The 26,379-nt window shown below is 42.8% G+C and overlaps 1 protein-coding gene across 1 annotated transcript in view; it reads right to left on the bottom strand.

Moving 5' to 3' along the window:
- Positions 1–26,379, bottom strand: part of MPZL1 (myelin protein zero like 1) — a 60,434-nt gene that overhangs the window by 6,328 nt on the left and 27,727 nt on the right. The window contains exons 2-5 of the mRNA XM_036827179.1: positions 13,916–14,082; positions 8,307–8,520; positions 7,434–7,566; positions 4,817–4,919 (exon numbers count right to left, since the gene is read on the bottom strand). Coding sequence (XP_036683074.1) covers positions 4,817–4,919; positions 7,434–7,566; positions 8,307–8,520; positions 13,916–14,082 — 617 coding nt within the window. The remainder of the gene's footprint in view (positions 1–4,816; positions 4,920–7,433; positions 7,567–8,306; positions 8,521–13,915; positions 14,083–26,379) is intronic.

Raw genomic sequence — 26,379 nt, 5'->3', positions numbered from 1 at the left:
GCTACTCTTTGTTGCAGTGTGCGGGCTTCTCACTGCGGTGGCTTCTCTTGTTGCGGAGCACAGGCGCTAGGCACACGGGCTCAGTAGCTGTGGCTCACAGGCTCTAGAGCGCAGGCTCAGCAGTTGTGGCACACGGGCTTAGTTGCTCCGCGGCATGTGGGATCCTCCCGGACCAGGGATCGAACCCGTGTGCCCTACACTGGCAGGCGGATTCTTAACCACTGCGCCACCAGGGAAGTCCCTTCTTACTGTTAAAGGTACTTTTAGTCAAGTCTTCTGTTACTAGTCTTCCAATTATAACAAAAATAGTGGCCAAAGACAGATGAGTGATATAGTGCACTTAATGCCCTGCCTGGCTATTATGTTTCATCTTTTGTAAATTTCCTTCCTGCAGCACTAGTATTCTTTCTCTTCTGATAAAATAACTTTGAGTTATTTATTCGTCCAAATAGTAATGACTAATGCTATTAGACTCTCAGATGACGCCTGCAGATAGAAAATGGAAGGTTTTGATGATCAGGGAGCATGTCATGATAGAACCCTTGGAAGAAAGTCCCAAGGGGTAGTCTGCAAATATCCCTACCATGCACCCATTTCACAGATCTGAGTGCAATATGTGGGCAGCAACTGCCTAAACCTCTCCTTATAAGGCACGGTGTACCATGGACTCTTATAATTAGCAATGGAAAAATGAGAAGGGGCTTAAAGATCAACTTGCCCCAACCCATCATTTCAAAGATAAGGGAACAGATGTGGAAGTTAAATAATGCCCCGCAAGCTAACACCATGAGCTGAACCCCAGAGTCAATACTAGTTTGTAACACATCACTAACCCTTAAAACACTAAGATGTCTATCTAAATATGAAGATTTCCTCAAGGCTGTTTTGTCAGGATATATACATAAAAAAATTCTCCATACCATAGAAAAGCCTGAAAATGACCTGAACAACCCAGGAGACTCTGAGGTTCTGGAGGGCAGGGACTGGGTGATACTCATGCCTGCATTTCCCACATCCGGTTTACACTGTAAGTATGCTGAGCACTCAAGTGTGTGTGGAAGTGATCAAAGAGAACATGCAATGGAATGACTGACTCTTCAAAACAATTGCTACCTTTGGTTGTGCTCAACTTACAAAAAGTACTTAATCTCATAAATTACCTAATAAGAGGAACATATCAGGTCAAGCCAGTTTTTCCTAAACCGTGAAACCTTTTCTGCCTCAGTTTGAACAACTGAAGATATATCAAAAGGATCCTGGTAAGAACAACTTCCATAAAAACCTCTGGTGCTCTGACACAGAGGTGTTTCTGATACACGTACTGAAGATGGCGTGTGATGGCAAGTAAGAGCACACACCAGCATCACCTAAGGCCCTGTAGCGCTTAGGAATTTTGTGGAGTATCTGAAGCAAATGTTTCAACCCCAGGATAGCAGCCCCTGTTCCAAGTTGACCACTGAATGCAAACCTAAATAAAACAAAAATTGGAAGATAAATCTCCAAGGGAATCACACAGTCCACTTCCAAGCCTTGTGTGGACCGACAAAGGCTTTATAAGTTCCAGAAACAGGTAAGGCAGAAAATGTCTTTAACAAGTTGTGTAACTTTTATGTAAAAATAAAAGGTACAGTATGACTTGATGAAAAATAACCAAGTAAGACAAAGGGTGCTCCAGGTACATGTCACTGAACAGAAACCCTGATTTGCAACATGTTAGAGAAGAGGCCTTCAGGGGCCTGCCCTGAGAGCAAAGGAAATAACCTAGGAATTGATCGTGAGGCACGCTGCAGCTTTCCTCTCAAAGCTGACCTGGTGTCATACTGCAAATGCTGAAAAATGATAATATAGATTGACACAGTGCTTGAATTGCTTCTCACTAACCTCCAGAAAACGCCACAGAGTCAGGCCTGGGCAGAACCCTGGGGGTTTACTCACAGGAGAGCTGAGCCCATCTCTGACTCAGGGACAGCAGTCATAGCAGGGTGGGGTCTTGGTGCTGAAAACAGGGCGGGCAAATCCACTTACTGAACAGGGAGCCCCCCCTCTCTCCTTCCTCTGCTCCATTCCCAAGCATGAGATCAGAGGATTTCTTTCTGGAGAAATCGACTAACCCAAGAGAAAAGACCTTAGCAACCGATACTTAGGGGGTCCCCCCAGTGAAAGCCAGCCAGCACTTTATACAAACAGTGAAGCCTACTACCCAGTAAGCTCTGTCTCTGCGAAAAGAGCTCGTGATCAGATCTGAGTGCCTTCAATATGAACAGATAAGCAAGGATCGCTGGGCATTTAAGGAAAGCTTTTAACATGAAAGACAAAAATTATAAAAGAAAAAAGGGAATTCAAAAGAAACAGCAAAATCCAGTAACAGAAGAAAACATTTTTTAAAAATCATAAAACAGAAGAAAAAATGATATGCTCAGAGAGATAAGACAATGCATCCATGAAAAGTACGGGCTATTAGAACCAGAGAATAAGCAATAGCTCTTGAAAATTAAATAAAAAGATAGCAGAAATTAAATATTTAATAAAAGTTGGAAGATAAAGTTGCAGAAATTTTCTAGAAGAAACTGCAAAACAGAAAAAATTAAGAAAACGAAAGGACTGCTCTAGATGATCTAATTGCTAACAGGAATTTCCAAAAGAGAGGATAGAAAATGGAAGGAGGAAAATTTCCAAAGAATAATGGAAGACAATACCCTAAGACTGAAGGGCAGAGTTTTCAGACTGAAAGAGCCCACTGAGTAGCCAGTACAATGAACAAAAAAGGCCCACAATTTTATAAAATTTCAGAGCATGAGGGATAAAAAAGATTCTAAGAGAAGGGGAATAAAACTGGTCCCACCCGAAGGAGGAGGAATCAGAACTGTATCAACTTCTTAGCACTGGAAGCTACAAAAATCAGCAATGCCTCAAAATGCTGAAGGAAAATGATTTCCAACCTGGAATCCTACCCAACCAGATTATCAGTCAAGCTTGAGGGAGGAGAATAGAAACAATTTTAGACCTGCTAAAAACAAATGTATTATCTTACAGTTTTGGAGGTCAAAAGTCTGAAATGTGATTCACTGGGCTAAATCAAGGTATCAGCAGGGCTGCATTCCTTCTAGGGGCTCTAGGGAGAATCTGCTTCCTTGCTTTTTCCAGCTTATGGAAGCTGCCTGCATTCCTTGGCTTGTGACCCCTTCCTTCATCTTCAAAGCCAGTAGAATAGCATCTTCAAATCTCTGGCTCTCACCCTCCTGCCTTCCTCTTATAAGAACCCTTATGATTACATTTGGCCCACATGGATAATCCAGGAAAATCTCCCCATCTCAAGATCTGTAATCACAGCTGCAAAGTCCCTTTTGACAGGTAAGGTAACATATCCCATAGGTTCCAGGGATTAGGATGTGGACATCTTTTGGAGGTCATTATTCTGCCTACCATACGAAGCCTCAAAATTTGTATCTGCTGTGCATCCTTTCTCAAGAAGATAAGGAGGCCTCCCCAAACTCTGATTTCCGCCTCCTCAATTCAGTGAGACAGGTAAGCTGTTTCTCTTCTCCCCTCAGCACTGCAGCCTTGAGGAGTAAGCTGGGACGATCACAGGGCTCCCCTTATTTGTTTCCCTTCTCTTAGGAATCATGGTGCTGCACAACCTGTTTTCCAATGTCCGAAGTCCATTGTTTCTTTTTTTTTCCCTCCCCGTTTGTTTTCAACAGGAGAACAACGCCCATGGCACTTCAAGGACAGAAGAAAAAGTTTCCAAGGCTTCTTTAGGTATTATGCCTACCTGTAACTCTAACGCCTTTATTCACAACCCTATTCCCATTCACAATCCAAATTAGTGAACTGAGGTATACTACATAATCCGAGAGAGAGACAGACGGAGAGACAAACAGAATGAGAGATATGGACAGACAGACTAGGAACAAGTAAGGAGCCTGATGTTGTGAAAGACAATGCCTAGAAATCTAGGTTCTCGCCCCAATTCTGTTGCTAACGGGGTCTGTGCTTTTAGTAATTGAACATCGCAATGCCTCAGTTTCCTCACCACGTAGGACAACTGTGAACTAAGACTGTGGAATACTTCTTCCACAAAACACTGTTCTCCTTTACTTCCTCTTAAATCCACCCGCCCCACTGCACCCTCAATTCCGCCTCCTCAGGGCAAAGTTATAACTGGCCACATTCCTTCTAATGCTTTCTACCCCAGAAGACCAGAATTGGTACTAAGCTCTGGAATTTCTGCCATTTATAGTTACACCAGCATGGCCAAAACACAATATTAACCTCAATGCCAGATTCCATGCTAAATTCCAAATGAAAGTTATTTCTTCTCTGTACTTTCTACAAGAAGTAGAAACTAAAGCCTTTCCTTGTTCATCGAGCCTAATTATTCAGATAAATGTTTACTTTCAATTTCTCCTAAAGAATTCATACAAAAGAACTTTTCTGTTTTATTACCAACACCAAAATCAACTTTTTGCTGTGAATTCCATGGCTTATAGAACACCTCAGTATAGAATCTAGTTCGCTAGCTTTATTTCTTTGAGCAATGAAGGAAGAAGTATTTACATCTGACAAAGCCATTTCCTAATTTTTGCTTGGGCCAATCTGTGTGTGGTGGTTTGGTGGAAACCTTTACTCAAGTCAGATTCTTCCCCACATACCTTCTTGTGGTCCTCCTAAACCAGCCCTTACGTTCCCCTCTGTTTCTCTTGCTCTCTCTCTTTCTGTTTCTCACAGCTCAGTATTCTTTCCCACACCCCACAACGTGACAGAGCACCAAACTGCAGAGCATGGCATGGTGGGCAGAACTGCAATCAGCCGTTACCTGGTGAGATCCAGAAGGCAGGCTCTTTACTAGACCCTCTGTGTCGGAGGGGGACTTCCGCGGAGCCTGCTTAACCGGTGACACATTCTCTGATGTATTGCAGCTGATGAGTTGGCAATTTGGAGAATGTAAAAAAAAAAAAAAAAAAATTAAAATAAATGGAAACAAAAAATATAGAAATGCAAGTGATGACAAAATGAAGTAGCAGATGTATAAAAACAAAACTCAACAAAACAATGAGTATCAAAACAATCACATATCTTGAAACTATTTTTTATCCCTGACACTAATTCTTCCAAGTCAGTGAAGCTACTCCAGGGGAGGTACAGAATCCAATGTGGTACAATCTCTTTGCCCCAGTTTACAACAATGATATCTGCTGTACGGGATGCTGGCTACAATGTACGTTTATCCTTTTGCTGCTTTGGCTTTTTCCCCTACCATAAATCCTCCTTTGGGATACAGGTTTAAAGGAGCAAGCTATACCTTCTTGATAGCAATTCGCTTTTGTGATCATCAAAGGCAAACCTCTTCTGAATGTGCTTCCAAAATGACAGATACAGATCCAGGCTCATAGTCTTGGCTTATCTCATTCCTTCCATTCCCTAGGTCCCCATAGTTTGTTTCCCCACCAATTCCGCAACCAAACCAAAGAAAATCCAGGAAGTCATGGATGATAAGAAACCGTGGAATGCCACATCACACGGGCTGAACTTTTTCAGGGGCAGCAGGGTCTTCAACAGCAAGCCCTGTCTCATAAATGAACCAGGGAAAGTGAATGCCAGGAGGTAACTCATTAAGGATTCCCTGATGGGATGTGTCTTCAGCAGAGCTTCAATCCCTTATGATGTAGTTTTTAAAAATCTTAGGAGTGTGGAGAGAATCACATTTAAAGTGTCGTTACTAAGACCAAAGCATACAAAGCATTCTGCAAACTGTGCCTTCTCTGAACCAGGAGGCTATATGCCACAAACCAAAATGGTTTGAGTATTGTAACACGAAGAGTCTAACTCAGTAATAATACAATTCAAGTATAAAAAAACTAAAACACACACACACACACACACACACACACACACACACAGACACACACACACACACAAAGGCATTTTACATGAAGAACATATATGTTCAGATGACCATAAAACCTGACAACCCAATTTCATTGGGATGGTACACTCAACATGTTTCTAACACAGACACGTGACATATTTGTGGACAAACCATGATAGCTGTTGGGTTAGCTCAGAGCTGGCTAGTTAGTTGTCAACAAGGGAGATGGGCTGAATACATACACATGAATATTAACAGCAACGGCCAATGTGATTAGTTACCATGTGTCTAGTGGGAGTGGAAGAGGAGACCCAGCCCTGTTATAGGCCCAATGTGTCGTCTATGTCAGCTTTTCTTAAGAAGTGGAAGATAGGCAGGATCTGATCCCGGCACACCAAGGTAGAAAAGGCAGGGGAGGGGGAAAAAAAAACCAAAGTAAGAAGAATAGCAGCATTCACGACGCCATGCAGAATTCTAAGGCACACTTTTCTGTGCCTTTATTAACCCAAAAAGCGTGAACTACAGAGACTGGCATGTCACCACCCTGGATTAGTTTCATGTTGAAAACCAATGCTCCGGTTATATTTCATCATAGACCACTCACCATGCAAGGGGGCAGGTACAGTCAGTAGAATAGAAACATTCCAAGCAAATAATATCTGAATTTGAACACTTAAACTCCTTAAAACACAGCACTCTTAAAAAGTAGAGCAGCAGAGCCCAAAGCGAGAAGTCCCCACCATCCACCAGCCAGGGAGTCCAGGGCATGCAACCCTCTCAACCACAGTCCCTTCCGTGCACCTGGGACGCAGCTCGTGCTACATCAGCTGAAACCCAGCCTCGCTCTCAGTCTTACCACACGAGTTCTACCAAGCTTATACAGGCTAGCTTTCCAGCTGGAGTGGCAAAAAAGAGAGGGTCCTTCAATTAGACACACACCCTATGCTCAAAGGTGTTCTCTTTGAGAAGCCGCAAACAGAACGGAAGTCTACTTTTCTTTATTGCTGGTATATTTTGATGTTCTACTCTTATTAACTCAGCTTGGATAAGTCCAGCCATGCATTTGAGAATGGTCAAAGCAATAAACCTCCTTACCAAACTACAAACAGGAAAAGCCCTGCATCATCACATCAGGTGGGGGGTCATTTATCAGCATACTCCTATTATTATTATTATATTTACCTAACTGAAAAGAAGAACCTTATGAGATTATTACCTAGAGATCAAATTAAACTCATATTAGGTAAGTGATATCTGTGGCTTAATAATGCTAATTGCAGAGTGGATGATACTGAAACACAGAGCACAGACTACTGAGCAGTCCATTTCACCAAACCTAAGAAAGAAACTGAAACAGGGATTAGTGTCATAGCCCACGTTTAACAGCAGGCCACTGATTTCTGCTTGCCTGCGTCAGAACGTCTTCTAAGAAGATGGCTTGATTCCGACATGAAAGCTAACGGTAGCTAATTCTTCACAATTCTTTTCCCATAACACATACAGAAGTTTTCATAAACTCTGATTCCTTCCCTCCACCCTTCCCCCCAAAAGCAGAGCTCCTTACCCGGTGTAATCCCGTTTAGAGTTTTTCCTTCTATAGAGGACAGCCAGAATCATGGTGATGAGCAAAGTGAGACCTAGGACCACAGCAGTAACTATACCCACCACCACCCAAACTGGAAATGCGGGCACAATCTCTAGAGAGAAAGAACAAAATAGGTTTAAGGTACATTGCGACAGAGAGAAGAAATGGAATTGTATTAAGTTAATAAACAAGTGTCTTCCTTTAGCAATTACCATACACCATTTTATTATCCAAATTATGAGATCCTAGTACCTAATTGATGACAGAGGAACATTAGCTGATAAAGAATGAGCTTTAGAATGAAAAACATTTCTATATACATAATCCCTCTCAATGCTCTAAAATCAAAGAAAAGCTGGGGATGTGAATTTACCTCAATCTATTCTCCAACAAAGCAGACTTTGTCTCGAAATGAGACAGCAGAACCTGCGTTTCCTGCTTATTCTCCAAAAAAGGTGAAGAAATAGCTATACTGTTTCTGCCAATGTTAAAGCTTTCTCCTGGAGAATATTAAAACAATATTAATCTCCTTCTTTCCCAATACTCACCCCATCCAACTATAATGAATCTGGTCTTACTTCTAATTAACAGTGAAAAATTCATACTCCTTTAATCTGATCAATATGCTCCAGACAGCAGGTATACAAATGGAGAAATCAGCCACTCCAGTTGGAATGAGTTCCCTGACCCCCAGGCATGTTCGGTAGAGCCACAGGTTGATGGAAACAGGCAGCATAACTGTATGGCAGAAATACCCCTTCCAAACACACCCTGAAATGTAACTCTTGTTCTCTAACTAAGCATGAGATAAAGGGGACTGTATCATTACTGCAAAAATACTCAAGGAAGTACCTTTCTCTACAACATAAAGCCTAATGTGTCCTGGCTGGACAACAATGTCAGGAGGATTTTTGACATCACAGATGTAGGTGCCATTGTGTATAAACTGCATATTTTCTATGTTGATTGATGCATCTTTCTTGTCGAGGTCTCCAGCCCAGCTGATTCTGTCCTTAAATGGTGGATAATTCCCGGCATACACTTGCCCTTGGGAGTAGTGGAAAAACTGCAATTAGAAAAAAAGAACACATGAGCTATTCTCAAAAGTAGAAGTTCTAAACTCTATTATAGGCATGCTGTGAAGGGTTCTTTTAAAAAAAGACTTCATCCGAGGAGCTCCAATCAAGATGGCGGAGTAGAAGGACGTGAAAAAAAAGACTTCATCCAGAAAGAAATGCCACATCATATTACAAATCTCAAGCTATAGAACCTAAGCCAGACAGGGATTTAGAAATCATGGAGTTCAACCCTGTTTCAGTTGGAGAAATAAATGTGTACATTCTCTCTAAACCTCTCAATAGCCCAGTGGTATAGCAATTACCACCCATATTTTTATAATAAGGAAATGGAGACTCAAAGAAACCATTTGCCCAAGGTCACAATGACAATAGGTGGTGGATCCAGAGTCAAAGTCAGGACCACCTGGCTCTTCAAAGCCAATTCTCTGATGGACACCACGACTAAGCCCAGTGAATCCAAAGGTTTCAGCCTTAACTCACAAAACTTACCATTAAGATACGCAAAGCATCAAGAAAAAGAAGCCTAGGGCTTCCCTGGTGGCACGGTGATTGGGAGTCTGCCTGCCAATGCAGGGGACGCGGGTTCGGGCCCTGGTCTGGGGGGATCCCGCGTGCCGCAGAGCAACTGGGCCCGTGAGCCACAACTACTGAGCCTGCGTGTCTGGAGCCTGTGCTCCGCAACAAGAGAGGCCGCGATAGTGAGAGGCCCGCGCACTGCGATGAAGAGTGGCCCCCACTCGCCACAACTAGAGAAAGCCCTCGCACAGAAACAAAGACCCAACACAGCCAAAAATAAATATAAAAATAAATTAAAAAAAAAAAAAGAAAAAGAAGCCTAAATATCACAGATCAGTTAATCTGATGGGTTACCCAGTCTTACTTATTGGTTTCCTACAGAAAAGTCATGGATATGTGAAAGGAACACAACCCAGACAACCGAAAATGTTCTCGTCCGCCTTTGCAGCTTCAGCCTTTAGCCCCTTTCTCTTTCCACTCTCACTCTCTCCCCAGACCTGCTTTCAGCAAAGGAACTCATTTCTCAAAGTAACTTTGTCAAACCCAGCCCCCTGGAAGTAAGGTCAGGCCTGGTGGGTGGGGATCTATCCTGATATGTGGCTTCAATCCAAGCAGCTCTGCTGGAGGCTGGACGTCTTTGTTCGGATTCACAGATGGGGCGATAGTGGGGTTGGGGAGGGTGGTGGAAATGAGCATTAGTCAACCACTGAGCTGCACTGGCAATCCAAACACAACATTTTCAGAACCTTTTGTGGAAGCTGAAAACCCCTGTGCAATCTCATCCATTCCTATGATTTAATGGCCATCTACAATTTTGTTAACTCGCAAACCTCTCTCACGCATAGTGCTTCCTGCAGCTCTAGACCCCTAATCCAACTGCCTACTCACTCAGCTGCCTCCACCCTCCAAGTCTGCCACCTTCTCCTATAAACTCCATCTTCTACCTGTGTATCTCATCTTGACTGATGGCTACATGCCAGTCTCGCAAACCATAAATTTTGGAGTTATCATTAACTCCTCTGTCTTCCTTCCCATCCAATTAATTTCCCAATCCTGGGACTTCCCTGGTGGTCCAGTGGTGAAGAATCCACCTTCCAATGCAGGGGATGCGGGTTCAATCCCTGGTCGGGGAACTAGCATCTCGCATGCCGCGGGGCAACTAAGCCCACGCTCCACAACTACTGAGCTCATGCGCCTCAACCAGAGCCCGCATGTCGCAAACTACAGAGCCCACACGCCCTGGAGCCTGCACGCTACAACTAGAGAAGAGAAAACCCGCACGCCACAACTAGAGAGAAGCCCGCGCACCACAACGAAAGATCCCGCATACCTCGGCGAAGATCCTGCATGCCTCAACTAAGACCTGATGCAGCCAAAAATAAATTAAATAAATAATAAATAATAAATAAATCTTTAAAGAAAAAAAAATCCCCAATCCTGTCAATTCCATCTCCTAAGTTTCTCTTTTCTATTTAATTCCCACTGATAATACCTGATTTTTATGTCCTCATCATCTTGGGCTATGACCTCTTAACTGGTCTCAAGCTCCTCTAATCCATCCTCCACAATGCCTAAATGATTATTGGGAAAAAAAAAAATTAAAAACCATTTATCAAATATATACCCTGTGTTTAATATAACTAATGCTTGTTAGGAACTATGAAGGCTCTGAGATTTTACCCTCCCTGCAAGTCGGCCACAGGTTCACAGATGCTGGCAGTAGACACAAGACTCCTGGGAAGTCTTTGTTCTCATGAAGAAGTCTTGGAGACAAAGGACCCTATTACTTACAAACAGCCAGCAGCATGTTTTTATTTGTGGCCCCTGCCCCCCAAGGCCCATAGGGACGGCATGGAGGGGATTGGGTGGATGTTGTGCGTGCAGAGGCTCGGTTTCACAGCTGAGGAGCCCCAAGCTTAGGAAACACAAATCTTTTATAATGGCCCCAATGGGAGACATATTACTATCTTGGACAGTAAGCAAACCAGTCCTCTGCTCCAGAGGGAGACACCGTCTTCTGCCTTCCAAAGCTAGTCACTGAACAAGACAGGCAGCCAGGGCCTCCGCTTGTAAGATGGGCAGAAATGTGAAATACCATGAAAAATAACGCTCTGACACTCATAACCACGCTGCAAGGTGAGAATCACCTGCCAGATATTTGGCAAGTGAGGAAAGAGGCCCAGAAAACCTTAGTGACTTACTCAAGGTCACAGGTCTCGGAGACAGAATTCAAAGCTTAAGCTATTTCCATTATTTAATGCCTCTCATGTCTGATCATATCTCACCTGCCTCAAACCCTTCACCTCTCTTCTTTACCAGGAAATAAACCATAAACTCTTAGCTTAGCAAACAAGTCCTTCTGTCATCTGGTCTCTGCTTTCCTTCCTACCTCATCTACAAATATCCCCTGAAGCACTTCTGAAGCAGCAACATAGACCTACACTACACTCTTTCCCACCTTTGGGCCTCCGCAAACCTCTCCCTCATCAGACTGGGTGCCCTCTGAAGGCAGGGCACAAGCTGTATTTCTCTCTGTGCTCCTCCACACTTAGCACATCACAGGAACTGTATATGTTTGCTGAACTGCACTGATTAATAACGCTTTGGTCAAACCAGTAAGAAAGAGAGAAATGAAACAGTAAAAAAACTCACACACAAAAAGGGACTAGATCTCCTTATCGACCAACATTTATTAAGTAAAAGCCACAGTGCTAAAACCATGAGGGACGCCAAAGGTGTAAGATAGATCTCTACCCTCAAAATGCTTACATTCAAGATAAAGAAGAGAAAAACTGTCATAGCAAGGGACCTTCTCTCACAGGAGTGGCCCAGATAACATGGGCAGGGAGTTTTAAGAAGAGCTAAAAAGGTCAAAAGAGGTCTTATGGAGGGATCACAATGTGAAGATGGGATACAACTTAAATGGCAAGAGTTCAGAAGTGGAAAAACAAAGCATAAAGCACTTTTTACTAGACTGAAGGAGATCACATGAGAGAACAGAAGTGGGGCTAGAACAGACAAGCACTGTTTGCAATGGGAAACTATGAGGATTCTGACTAGGGCAGTGGTGAGGTGAAAGAACTGTTTTAAGACAAGGCACCTGGTAGACTGTAGGACTGGGTTGAAAGGTGGATAATTTGAAGTGGAGGAATAACCAAGGGGGTTGCCGCACAAGTCCCGGCACACAGTTTTTTATCACTTAATGGAGAGCGGAGAAGCAGGAAGGCTGACAAAAAGCTAGATGCCAGAAACGAAGTAGGAAGAGCCAGCAAACGTTCTTATTTCTCAGGGTGGGTGTGAGGAGTAGAAGGGAAGGACAAACCACCCCCCCCCCAACAAAACTCAAGATTTAAAAAAAGAATCAGGTCCCTAGAAGAACATAAACACCCAAAAAGAACTAGCACAGAAGGGAAACAGAGGGGAGAAAAGATGAGCTCTGTTTTAGACATGTGGACCCTAATTCCATGGACCAGAAAAGCCATATCTGGTATGTTGGGCTTGATTTTTCCTTCTCCTGAAAATCTATAAAAATGAAGAGCATCCTGCTCATCTTATTAACTATGCCCTGACATTTGGGAGTTAAAGGATCCTGTATCAGTAACTGAACATTCTGGAATTAACTATAATCAGATCGGTGTGTAAGTATAAATTGATTAGCTAAAAACATTAATCAGAAATACAGCATGTTTGGACTTCCCTGGTGGTACAGTGGTTAAGAATCTGCCTGCCAGTGCAGGGGACACAGGTTCGAGCCCTGGTCCGGGAAGAGCCCACATGCCGCGGAGCAACTAAACCCGTGCGCCACAACTACTGGGCCTGTGCCCTAGAGCTCGTGACCCACAACTACTGAGCCCATGTGCCACAACTACTGAAGCCCGCGTGCCTAGAGCCCGTGCTCCGCAACAAAAGAAGCCACCTCAATGAGAAACCCGCGCACCGCAACTAGAGAAAGCCCGCGTGCAGCAACGAAGACCCAGCGCAGCCAAAAATAAATAAATAAATAAATAAATAAATAAATTTATTAAAACAAAGAAATACAGCATGTCCTTAATATTAAGGCTTGGGGTATGTAAACCTGCTTTGACCCACATGACAAGAATGTTTTCAGCATAAGTAAAACTGCTCTTTGAAGGAAAGAGCATCTGGGTGTCTTCCTGATGATGCTTTACTTTCTACAGATAAAACAATGTCCCTCACTTCTAGTCTGGCAAAAGATGTCAGTGGGAAATCTTCACAAATTTAAATAATTCTTTGGACTCTCCTGGGTAAATCTGTGTGTTTAATTTTGCACCTATAGGATACATGATCCACGTTGATGCCATATTTATGGGAAGCAACAGAATGCCTGACTCTGCTTCCCCATGACATTTGTGTGGGTTCCTGCTCTCACTCACTCTGGGACTGTTTTACCCAGAACCATACCCAATTGGACCCAGTGGGGAAGTCATATAAACTTGTAATCTCTGACTTTACCTCACCTTTCCTTCCTATTCAGACACAACACCCAGGGGGCCTTCCTTTTTATAAAGCCTGAGGGACACAGGTCCACTCAAACATTTGGAAATCAGGCATACATTCCAACCCAGTATATTGATAGATAGATAGAGATATCAATATCAGTATCAATACAGATAAGAAGCTGCATTTAAGAGATGCCAAACTTATTTTTTTGGAGAGTCTCAAGCAAGAGACGGGCCTTGAAGTCTCTAATAGATAACAAACTCACTCATTTGGCAAGTGCGCAAACAAACTCACTCATTTTGCAAGTGCGCAATCAGAAGAATGGGTCATTAATCACACTAGATCAGTAAAGAACCCGGTGAGGTACGACCAGCGGAGAGCAAACAAGCAAACAAGCATTCCTACCGACACAGTGGTGTCCGTCCCCTCTGGCTGGAAGCTCCAGGAGACTGAGGTCAACGTGCCGGTTGTGTTAGTAGACTTGAACTTGCAGGTCAGCTTCCCTTGTGTCCCATTTGCCACGAAGATTTCTTTTGGTGTATACACCTCCAGGGCCGATACACCAACAGTCACTGGAGAGAAAGGAACAAGGAAAGCCTAAGAGTAGGATTTAGCATGAATACCACTGTGCATATTTATCAGAGGACAAAGAAAAGATACAAGAACGTTACAAGATGTATACAGTAATCCATCACCACTGTGTACTATACATTTCTGGCAGAATATTATATAGCCAGGTACTTCCTACAAACTAAACCACTGAGAGTCTGGGATTTTTGTTTTCTAATAAGAAGACATTTTTACTGGTTCAGTTATACCTAATATTTATGTTCTCTTTTGAATTAATAGACTATTTTTCAGAGCAGTTTGAGGTTTGCAGAAAGTAGGGAGTTCCCATATATTCTCTCTCGCTTCCCCCAAGCCCCAGTTTCCCCTATTATTAACATCTTGCATTAGTGTAGCACTAACATCGAGAATATTCTATATTTGGAATCATTCAGTAAATGTAGCCTTTTCAGATTGGCTTCTCTCACTTAGGAATATTAATTTAAGCTTCCTCCATGTCATTTTGTGGCATGAAAGCCCATTTCATTTTATTGCTGAATAATATCCTTTGTACGGATGTACTACAGTTTATCCATTCATCTACTGAAGGACATCTCACCATGCTTCTCTGATGGTCTGTTTTTAATGATGTGGAGGCCATATTTTTACTTCTTTAAATAGTTCTCACATTCACCTACTACATTTCAATTTGTATCAAGTTGATCTTTTCTCATCTTCCATATATAAAGCAATTAAAACTGTTTTAGGTAAGATATCACTTTATTTTAAAGCCATGTTTATTATTTAACTAACCCTTTTCCTATAAGGTATTTAAGGCAAAAAAAAAAAAAGAAGCATAACATATCTTGCTTTCATTAGTGAAATCTTACCTACCTCTGGATTTCAGTGTGCTAGACACATGTGCACTCAAGAAATAACTGACCACACTGGGTCACATATTCATTTACTCACTGAGTTTTTTTCAGATAGCCTAAGCCCAGGAAGTAGTAATTAAAATGTCTATCACTTGGCATATAAAAATAGCTCTTTTTCCGAGATCTATAATCAGAGGCAACCTGCAGGAATTATTAAGGATTCCCACTAAAATAAAATAATCTTCACGCAAAAAGAGACCCTTTCATGGACTAAAGAAGGTTAGAAAGAAACTTATTTGGCCTAAAAGTGGAAGCAATTAGAGCTAATATAGAAGAGATTAAAAACACCCATTTTCAAAACAAGGTTTTTTTAAAGAAATAGTCAGGAGAGAATCCCTATCTGCAGTGTTCCAATTATTCTTAGAATGTAACAGACAAGCAGAATAAGGAGGGGTATTGTCACCCAGGACTGACGGTCATACTCAGAATTTTTTCTTCCTGAGGTCTTAACTATGACTCCAGGCCAAGGAGAACAAGAGTACTCCCCCATTCCTCCTAACCGTCTTCCAAATGTTTATCCTCACGACACAATGGGCACTTTTGGCCATTCTTCTAAATAAACTGATAGCCACACTGCATCAAGCAGATTTTTTTCTGCTAAAGAGGGTGGATTATTATTATACGGAACAATGGATTATTATTCGTGGTCCAAACCTCAAAACAAGCCCTTCTTTTAAACAAGACGCCAACAAAAGACAGTTCCTTGCTATTGTGGGTAGGCAGAAAAGCAGCCCCAGGGCACTTGAGTTCAAAATGAAGGACAAAGCATAAGACTGGACAATCTGACCAGTTTATCCCAGGAAGCAGCACTGGTTTGTAACCCTTATTTACTCTGTGTGATTTTGACTAGTTTTCTCCACTGGGATGAGCACTGCAAGGAAAGCCAGTCTTTAAAGTCAACAAATAAAGTTTCTCAAGGATTTTCTCAAACCAGATCCCTGCCACAAGGCCTGGCTGCAAGAACTGTTACCCTGAGATGTTATTTAATGATGCAACTAGGCCAAGTGCCCAAGTTTACAGTCATGGAATTTTGACCAAAAAGACCAACCAAATGCCTAAATGGGCTCTTAGACAATCTATTTAAGACAGACAATTTAATTATGCCAAAGCTGGTTAAGAAACAAGTGGCTTTTAAAAACAACAACATACCATCACTCTTTGGCTAATTTGGACAGGCAGCTCTTAGAGCCAGGAAAATGAATTCCAACTCCAGCCAATCAGCCAGTTGCAGAAAAATAAAATAACTCCATACATAGCTAGTTAACTTCCTCTTGTCCCTGGCTCTTTCTCCCACTCTTGTCATAATTCTTGGAGCTTCCATTAGTCATAGGAAGAACCTTCCAAAACCCTGATCTCTTTGTTTATCTTATCTTCTCCAACGATCTTATCCTCAGGCCGATCCCAGCTGCTAATTCCCATAATCATGCCCTAGCCCAGGGCTTCTCAACCGTGGCACTATTGACAATCGGGCCAGGTTAGTCTTTGCTGTGGGGCTTGCCTGGGCGTTATAGGATGTTTAGCAGCATCCCTGACCTCTACTAGGTGTCCGTAGCAGCTTTTCTCATTCCAGCTGTGACAACCAAAAGTGTCCTTACACAATTGCAGATGTCCCCTCCTCGGGGGCAAATTGCTCCTGGTCGAGAACCGCTGCCCGAGACCCTATCATTAATACCTGCTCCCCCTCCACAATCTTAATTTTCAGGCTCTCTACCCTCTGACTGACCACTTCTGACTTTCCAGAACATTTCCTCCAATACCCTGATTTTATCAATCCTTCAGCCACATTAGAACCCAGAATCCATCAGTCCTCCAATCCTTTTACTGTCTCATCCCCAGCATGTCTCCACTGGTCCCGCTCGGATTACTTCCACGGTGCAGCACAAGACTCATCCCCTGGCTGCACCGTCAGCCCCCCTGCCTCTCTCTCCCGTCAGCGCATTCGCCCGGCCAGACCTCAACTCTGGTTAAGTGCACTTCTCTATCCATTCTGCATCTCTACCAGGGTGACTGACCATAGCTGGAGAAAAACACACAATCCCGCTGACTGGTTTCACCTTAAATTCATGATCGCTAACTTCAAAGAGGACTCCTAATGGTGCCCAGCAATCCTCCCACATTTCCCTACTCCATCTAGGCTCCACTCTCCTAAATGACTATTTTATACTTTCCTCTCTAACCTCAGCTGTGGACCTCCCCCTGCTTCTCTCGCTCAGCTGACGACTGTGCTTCCTGTTTCCCTAAGAAAACAGAAGCAATCACAAGAGAACTTCTCTGTGTCCCCAACCACATCCTACCCTCACCTTCTGCATCTGTGCCCTGTCTTCCTATGTGGGCAATGGCTGCACTACTCTCCACTGTGCACTGGATCTCATCTGCTCTCACGCACCTAGGGACACTGATCCAGCAAGTCTCCCTTTTTCTCCTGAAGATTTCATTCTCTACTGAGTTACTGCCATCAGCCATAGAATTATATGCATTTATATCCCAACTTTAGGGGGAAAAAATCTTGACCCTGCATTGCCCCACAGCGAAGATCCCTTTGCCCTCCTCTGACTTGTAAATCTTGAAAGAATTGTCTGTAGTCACTGTGTACAGTCTCCCTCCTCCCACTATCTCCTGAAGAAACCCAGTTCAGGCTTTCATCCCCAGTACTCCACTAAAACTGTTCTTGTTAAGGAATCCAACGACCTCCATGTGGCTAAACCAACAGTTAATTCTCAAATCTCATCTTTTTGATCTGCCTGCATTTGATACGATTGATCACTCCCTCCTTTTTTTTCCAGTTTGGCCTCTGAAACATCACCCCCTTTTGATTCTCTCCTCATCTCATTACCTGCTCCTTTCCTAGTCCCCCTGACCTCTACATGCTGGACAGTCCCAGATCATCCCTCTGACCTCTTATCCAGTCATTCTCTTGGTGACCTCATCTATATATCTATCTATTTTGGCTGCACCATGCGGCATGCAGGATCTTAGTTCCCCAACCAGGGATGGAACCTGCACCCCCTGCAGTGAGAAAGCAGAGTCCTAACCACTGGACCGCCAAGGAAGTTGGTAACCTCATCTAGTTTCAGGGCTTTAAATACCTCCTAAATGCCAATGACCCCTGTACACACACACACACACACACACACACACACACACATACACGTGCATATGTATTCAAATGTTTATCCAGCAATGTCACTTGGATCTAACTGGCATCTTAAATTTAACAATGTCAAGATGGAACCTCTGATTCCCACCTCCAAACCTGCCCTTCCATGGGCTTCTCCATTTCAGTAAAGGACAACTCCAGACTTCCAGTGGCTGAGGCCAAAGCTCTGGACAACTCTCTTTCTCACAACTTACCTCTAAGCTGTCACAAAACTTGCGTCTCTACGAAAAACATATCTAGAAGGTGATCTCTCCATGCTCTTTCAGTGCTATGATCTTGGTTCAGGCCATCATCATCTTTCACTCAGGTGATTTCCGTGACTTCCTAAGCTGGTTCTCTCTTCCACCTCATCCACTTAACTGCAGCCGATCCACGGAGAGGCCAGAGAGATCTTGGTAAAATGCAAGTCAGATCTTATCTCTCCTCTGCTCAAAACCCTCCAAGTTCCCCACATCAGGCAGGATCAGGTCTAGGTCCTCACAGTGACCCACAGAGCCTGATGTAAGCCAGCCCCCGGCCACCTCTCACACTTCATCTCCTACGCTTCCTCCCTAAACATGCTGAGCAGCCACGCTGTCACCTTGTTGCTCCTCTGCCTGTGATGAGAGCCCCCAGGACAGAGAGTGCTATGGACTAGGAGACAGGAAGTCATGATGACATGAGAGCTGAGAGAAGGGCGTTCAACCAAGAGAACTGCTGGGAGTCAGGTGCTCTGCACAGCTGATCTCGGGGAGAAGTTTCAGCAGAGATCCGTACTTAAAACTGCATGTGGTTACCACGCACATCATAGAAGCCCAAAGTGCTTACAGCAGTTTCTGATCAACTGCAATGAGCATGAACGCCAGCAAAGTTTCTCCTATGTGGGGAAAGAGAAGGAAAGCATAGATCTCCCCCTCGGACAACATTCCATGCAGCCCAAGCCAGGGATGAATTCACTGGTTTCTTAAACAATTGGGAATGGTTTGCTTTGTCAGCCTTTTCTTTTTTTTTAAGTGACTAGGGGTATTATGGAAGTATATAGTAAAATTATTGTGAAATTCAGATGGCTTGTCTTCAGAGTCATAAAAGAGAGTTTTAAGGGGCTAGTTAAAATGGCTAAAGAACGCAAATATAAAGAGCACTGAGATGTAGAGAAACTATTGTTCTAATCCATGTCATCCCATGTCACTGTAGACTGGACTCCCAGTCTGAATAAGATATTACATAGGTTTTTTTTTAAGCCTCAGATTTACCATTATGGTATAGTGGCAAAAATCGCTGTGAAAAGTATTAAAACTTTAGTTTAAAAACTCATTGATGGGGGGGGAAAAAGTCTCCTGTTGAATCTTGGAAAAACCAATTGCCTCAGGAATAAAAACATAGAAATGAAATGAAATGAAATAAAAAGATTAAATGATATACACATGTTTTTACAACCGGCCAACTTTGGATTCTGAGTTACATATTAACTTACAGATAAACTTCAGAATGGTAACAGTAGCTGAGCTTACTTTCTTCCTGGGGAAGGAATCTTGCTAAGTTACACTACAGTTCAAAGGGCAAGAAAACATATAAACAAAAACAACTCTTCTTCTGATGTGCTCTGGGAAATAAATTTCTAAAATGCACCACTTTTGTTGCCCAAAAGTATCATTTAGCAGTGGAGTGATAATGACCCTCAAAGTAGGAGATCAATTCAAACGAAAAAAGCCTGCAAAATCATTTGACAAGTAATCAAAAAGTTTGTGCAATCAACTCACTAAGGGTCATTTCTGCAGTAGTCAAATGTGATACCCCAAACTTGATATTCTTCCATTTTGGATGGAAACCTGAACAGTCTAGGGGAAAAAGGGGGGGTAGGGTGCAAATACAGAATACAAACAACATCCATCACAAGCACAAAAAAAGCAAATTCAAGAATGGTTTGCCCAAAGGGCTATTTCCTGACATGATCTATTTCGATATTTTGAATTATTGAAGTAATACAATGTCAATCATGTCTTCCAATGTCAATCATGTCTCATGTTAGTACATGTCAGGGTGACCTTTACGCCAGTAAATTCAAACTCTGATACCACAAAATCATTTAAAATACACTGGAGTGGCATTATTACGAATGAACAAACACTTTCATGGCCTAGTTTAAAATAAGTGTTTTCATTGTTATTGTTAAAGCAATTCCTTGCCGTGTTACTGCTGAGTCCATGTGTGATACACCCTGGTTTGTAAAAACCTTACCCTTTTAACAAACCCTGTTAAGGTTTTCCTTGAAATTGAAAGGCTTTTGTTTTGACTTTATTTTTTTTAAAGTACTTTGATGTTACCAGTATATTCTCCTCTTTAAAAGAGTACAATCAAGCAATTTACTCAAACAGCTTTCCAGGCTATTTCTTGTTCGCTGTTGGTACACAGTGATAATCTGATATTGTAATATCTCCTGGCGCAAGCGTAAATATGACCTTTTAAAACATAGTAAAAGAGAGGGACAAAAGAGAACACTGAACACAAAATTCAGACTAGTGGTTCTGATTGGAACGGCGTGTATGGAGCAGGATGTGTGCAGCACACCCTGTTGGTCGTGTTTGATTTCCTAGGCTGGGTAGTGAGGGCGTGGGAGCTTGTTTTTTAATGTGTACTCTGCAAAGTGTATCGACGTGTGTGCGCACACACACGCCCACTCTCTTTCTTTTGTATACATTTTATTTTTCATAATAAAAACTGATTTTTTTTAAAGAGAGAAAGGAAGACATCGGTAGGTGTTAAGAGATTTACTTCTTTAATTCCCCAATGCTCCAGTGAAAGCATCCAGCACGTGATTCCCTCCCAGCACAGCTGTGACTCCTATAAACAGGCTGAATAAACGGAAGCCAACGGACGATGCGTGTTGGTGGAAAAATTGCCGGGGGTCTAGGCAGAGGCCTCACGCCCCCCTCAGCACCAGGCCACTCTGCAGCAGAAGGGGGCTGCTTTCTGCCATGTATCAGGGCTATTCTGGACCTGCTTCAGTTGGGTGGCACAAAGTAAGGGGAGGCTAAAAAAATCTACTCTATTCAACGAGCCATAAATATTAATAAATTAAGCTTTTCATTTGTCGGGAACACACGCTCTTCCGTACGCTTTGTCTGAAGTTATGCTTCAGGCCACAGTCTAAAAATGACTTCCTCCCAGTGTCTGCCCCACATCCCTCACCCTGTGCCCCTTTACATCCTGCCTTTCCCGTCAAGGCACCCTTCACACTCTACGGGAGGGACCTGCTGCCCGGAACCAGGGGAGGGCCAGTGGCTGTGTCCACCTCGTTCACCAAACCACCCTCTTTACCTCGCAAATGCCTGCCCCTGTCAGTGTGCTCGACAAACATTTATCTGAAAGTTGGGAAAAAAATGAATGAATGAAAGAAGGACAGAAGAATAAAAGAGACCAACCACAAGTCAATTACGCTCAGCCATAAAAAATTATACTTGCTTCACAACCAATGGCATCAGCATAATGCCCAACACAAAAGGAATTTCAGAGATTACTCAGGATCAAGTTTGAATGCTGACATCATCTTAGAGGAAGTTTAGATAGGTTTCCTCCAAGAGTCACCTTCCTATTTTTGATGAGAAAATCCCAAAGGCAACTCATCTTTTGAAATGTTCAATTAAAATAAAGAAAAAAAAAGTTATGTACTTTTACTAACACACAGGATTACCAAATTCCTCTCAGAGCTGATTCCTTCTACTCAGATCGATGGCCAGCTGGCCACATTTTTATCCTTAACCTTTCTGTACCAGCAAAGATCTTTCTGTTTCTCAAATGAGAGATGTTCAAAAGGTCCTGAATCAGGCTAGTCATTGAACTGATCACTTGACTCCTTAAAGCCCTGGTATTTCTTGTTTGCCCTCCTCTATGTATGTACTGTTCATCTTTCTTTTCTGCCACGGCTTTCCTTCTTTCAATCAACCATTATCCTTTCAAACCATGCTGGGACTTGGCTTCTGCCCTTAATGGACTGACAGTCTCGTGGAGACAAATGAACAAACATCTACAGTGCAGTGCCTGGCCCCTGGGATGCACCCGGGCTGGTGCAGAGACAGGGCACAGATTCCACTAAAGACCAAAGTCTCCAATCAAGCAGTCAACACAAACGCCACAGTTGTAGTCAACCTGAATTGTATCATCTGTGTCCAAATGTTTGTCCAAAACTGTCCAAACATTTCTCAGTTCTTAGCAAGGAGATGAAAAGAAGACACTTTTGGAAAGAAATGAGATCATTTTACTTCTGACAGATTATAGTGGACTAAGATGCTCAGCATAAAGGACACGTTGAGGGCTTCCCTGGTGGCGCAGTGGTTGAGAGTCTGCCTGCCAATGCAGGGAACACGGGTTTGAGCCCTGGTCTGGGAAGATCCCACATGCCGTGGAGCAACTAAGCCCGTGAACCACAACTACTGAGCCTGCGTGTCTGGAACCTGTGCTCCGGAACGGGAGAGGCCGCGACAGAAAGAGGCCTGCGCACCACGATGAAGAGTGGCCCCCGCTCTCCGCAACTGGAGAAAGCCCTCGCACAGAAACGAAGACCCAACACAGCCAAAAATAAATAAATAAATAAATTTAAGAGAGTTGCTACTACAAAAAACATTTAAAAAAAAAAGAACATGTTGAAAGCTCTGGGGGCGTAGCCATGGATAACAGAATAACACTCTCATGTGCTTTATGCTTCCCAGGTGCTGAAATGGCATATCAAAATTTCTACTCAAGCAAAAGACCACTGTACTGTAAATCTGTATTTCCGAGCTCTCAAATTTATTTTATCAGAAGGCCTACAGTATGTTAGGAGATATTTGAACAAAAATGTAATCCAAACCAGAAAAGGCTAATACAAAATATTACAGGAACAGCAAAACAAAAGATGGTAAAGTATGTGCCTATGTTCGATGGCAAGAAGGGTACTTCTTGTCTCCAAAATAGGACAAAAGGTAAAGAAGCAATGGACAAACCATCATTTATTAAGTGCTTACCATGGGTTAAACATTATTAAACTATGGCACATTTTTTATTTTTCAGCTTCACTGTTGGGTATTACCTATTGGACAGAAGCTCAGAGAGGTTAAGGAACTTGCCCAAGTGACTTATTCAGCAGCTGTGGAGCCAGAAGTTGAATCTAGGACCCTCAGACTCCAAAGCCTAGCTCTTTTCACTATGCTGATTACCAACCTTTAAGAAAGTCCTTTATTCAAACAAAATCTCATGGGGAACCCAATACATAATGGAGATAAAGGTAGTTTTCATATACAAGTCAGGCAAGAAGTACTCAAAACTTATAATAATAAAGTCCAGAAGTAGAATACAGCACAATGGTTCTCAACCTTGGTTATATTTTGGAATCACCTAGAGAGCTTTGAAAATTAGTGATGGCTACTGAAACTACTCTGTATGGTACTGTGTACTGATGGGTATATGTCATTACACATTTGTCCAAACCCACAAAATGTACAATACCAAGAGTGTACAACACCAAGAATGTAAACGATGGACTTTGGGTGATTATGAGGTGTCAGTGTAGATTTACCTATTGTAATAAATGTACCACTCTGGTAGGGGATGTTGGTAATGAGGGAGGCTATGCATGTGTGGGGAGCAGAAGGAATATGGGTGTATGGCTATATGACCTCTCATTTTTTCTGTGAAAAATAAAGTCTATTTAAAAAAAATACTGGACTTCCCTGGTGGCGCAGTGGTTAAGAATCCACCTGCCAATGCAGGAGACATGGGTTCGATTCCTGGTCCAGGAAGATCCCACATGCCGTGGAGCAACTAAGCCTATGCACCACAACTACCGAGCCTGTGCTCTAGAGCCCGTGGGCTGCAACTACTGAGCCCATGCGCCACAACTACTGAAGCCCACGTGCCTAGAGCCCATGCTCCGCAACAAGAGAAACCACCGCAATGAGAAGCCTGCGCACCACAAGACCCAACACAGCCAAAAATAAAAACAAATAAATAAATAAATTTATTAAAAAAAAATACTGATGTCTAGGTCCTGCCCTTATTCCTAGGGATTCTGATTTAATTAGTATGGGGTGTGGCCTAGGCATCAAGATTTTTAAAAGGCCCTCAGGTGATTCTACACTTGTAACCACTATCCAGCACACCAATGAGATGCTGGACTCTACTTATGATACTATAATAAAAAAGACCGTGCCTGAAGCAGATGAGCCAGACCTTGCCTGGCATTTGATTGAATGTAGATACAGGTATGTTGACTTGTAAAATATAAGTTAGTGCACACGTGTGGACCTGAATTTTTCAAAAGACTGGGGCGATGGTCTACTACCCTCTTCATCAAACGCACACTTACAAGTTTAAATGTATACATAGAAATTACAAAAACGTGCTTTATTCTGAAGAATGCATTGGCTGCCAGAGTTAACATGGTGGTGTTCTCCGAAGTCCCCAAATCATGTATATAACTTCATGTCTGGCACATTGTTCCTTATTATTATTTTAATGGTTAAAAATATACTTTAGAGGACTTCCCTGGTGGCTCAGTGGTTAAGAATCTGCCTGCCAATGCAGGGGACACGCGTTCAGAGCCTCGGTCTGGGAAGATCCCACATGCCGCAGAGCAACTAAGCCCGTGAGCCACAACTACTGAGCCTGTGCTCTGGAGCCCGCGAGCCACAACTACTGAGCCCACGTGCCACAACTACTGAAGCCTGCGTGCTTAGAGCCCGTGCTCCGCAACAAGAGAAGCCACCGCAATGAGAAGCCTGCGTACCGCAACGAAGAGTAGCCCCCGCCCCTCTCAACTAGAGAAAGCTCGCGCGCAGCAACGAAAACCCAACACAGCCATAAACAAATAAAAATAAATAAATAAATTTATTTTAAAAAATATATATATATACTTTAGAAACAAAAAAAATGTACATCAAACATTTGGAAATTCTAAAGCACTGTTCCTGAAATACCCTAGAAGTCTATTGAAGAGAGCTTGAAAACCACTTCTCTGCTTGGTTTTTGAGAAGTTCAGGTTTGCTGTAAGTGTGTAAAACCAGTGTCTGCTGCCATAGCAACCTGAAACTGGACAAACAGACTAACCACATTTTAACCACACAGGGGGAAGTGAATTAAATGAGGGAGGAAATACTTCAACCTTTTTTAGGTCCATAGGTACTGTCAGAGCTGATCTTCTACCTGGTAATTCTTTGGACAGGTTCTTAATTAAATGCAAATTTCTAATTTCTTATTTAAAACCCAGTTTAAAAGCTCCCTTATTGCTTCCAAGCTTTTCAAAGTCACATCCCCCCTTTCCTGCCTTACATTTGGCGAGGGCTACAGCTGGTGAGCTGGTATCAGCTTGCTCTTGCTTCCTTCAACATGCCACGCAGTTGGCATACCTCTGGGCACAGTTTGGAATGAGGCCACCTCTGAAATCCTACAGAATCCCGACTCCACCTAAACAGGACTTCAGGAAAACCCTCCCTGATCTGACCATCTCTTGCACCCCACTACTCGATGTTTCTCGTATGCCTCTTCAGTATGCTGCAGTCTACTGAAGCTACACCTTCAAGTGAGAAGTCAAAGCTTTTTGGTATTTAGCCCTGCAATTGTCTTGAACTCCACTATCACTCAAGACTCTGAGGGATGGAACCTCATCTTATTTGGCCTGTGTGCGCCGAACACAGAAGACAACTCCTGGTGATCAGAAGGTTCTCAAGGATCCTTTAAGGAGTAAACAGACCAATAACAGCTGTATTTTTAGGATTCCTATAACGTGAAGCTTTGGTTAATGAAATGTATAAGCACCTTTAAAAAAAAAAATAAAGAAACCAAGTTGCCCTTAAATGAAAACCTAATCCTACTCAGTCAAACTCTCTCTGGCTCTTAGAAAACTCTGGCAAAAGAGTCCAGATTAATCAGCACCAACTTATCAATGCCCGGAAGAGTTCAAAGTATAAATGCTCACCTTTGGACAGAAGTAAAATATGGGACAAGAATGGATATGTGCGCCCCCTTTCCTGTTGAGGCGCAGGTTTTGTTAGAATAAAACAAAAAAAGACAATAATATCAATTAAATAACTCTTTTTTTTTTTTTTGGCCACGCTGCACGGCATGTGGGATCTTAGTTCCCCGACCAGGGATTGAACCTGCGCCCCCTGCGTTGGAAGTGTGGAGTCTTAACCACTGGACCGCCAGGGAAGTCCAAATTATTCATTTATTGAATAGCAAATAAGTGCTACATTCTATGGGGGATGCAGTCTCCTTAGATA

This window comes from Balaenoptera musculus, chromosome 1 (assembly GCF_009873245.2).
Source record: "Balaenoptera musculus isolate JJ_BM4_2016_0621 chromosome 1, mBalMus1.pri.v3, whole genome shotgun sequence".
NCBI classification, from domain to species: Eukaryota; Metazoa; Chordata; class Mammalia; order Artiodactyla; family Balaenopteridae; genus Balaenoptera; species Balaenoptera musculus.
This window is presented reverse-complemented; position numbering and strand designations above follow the sequence as displayed.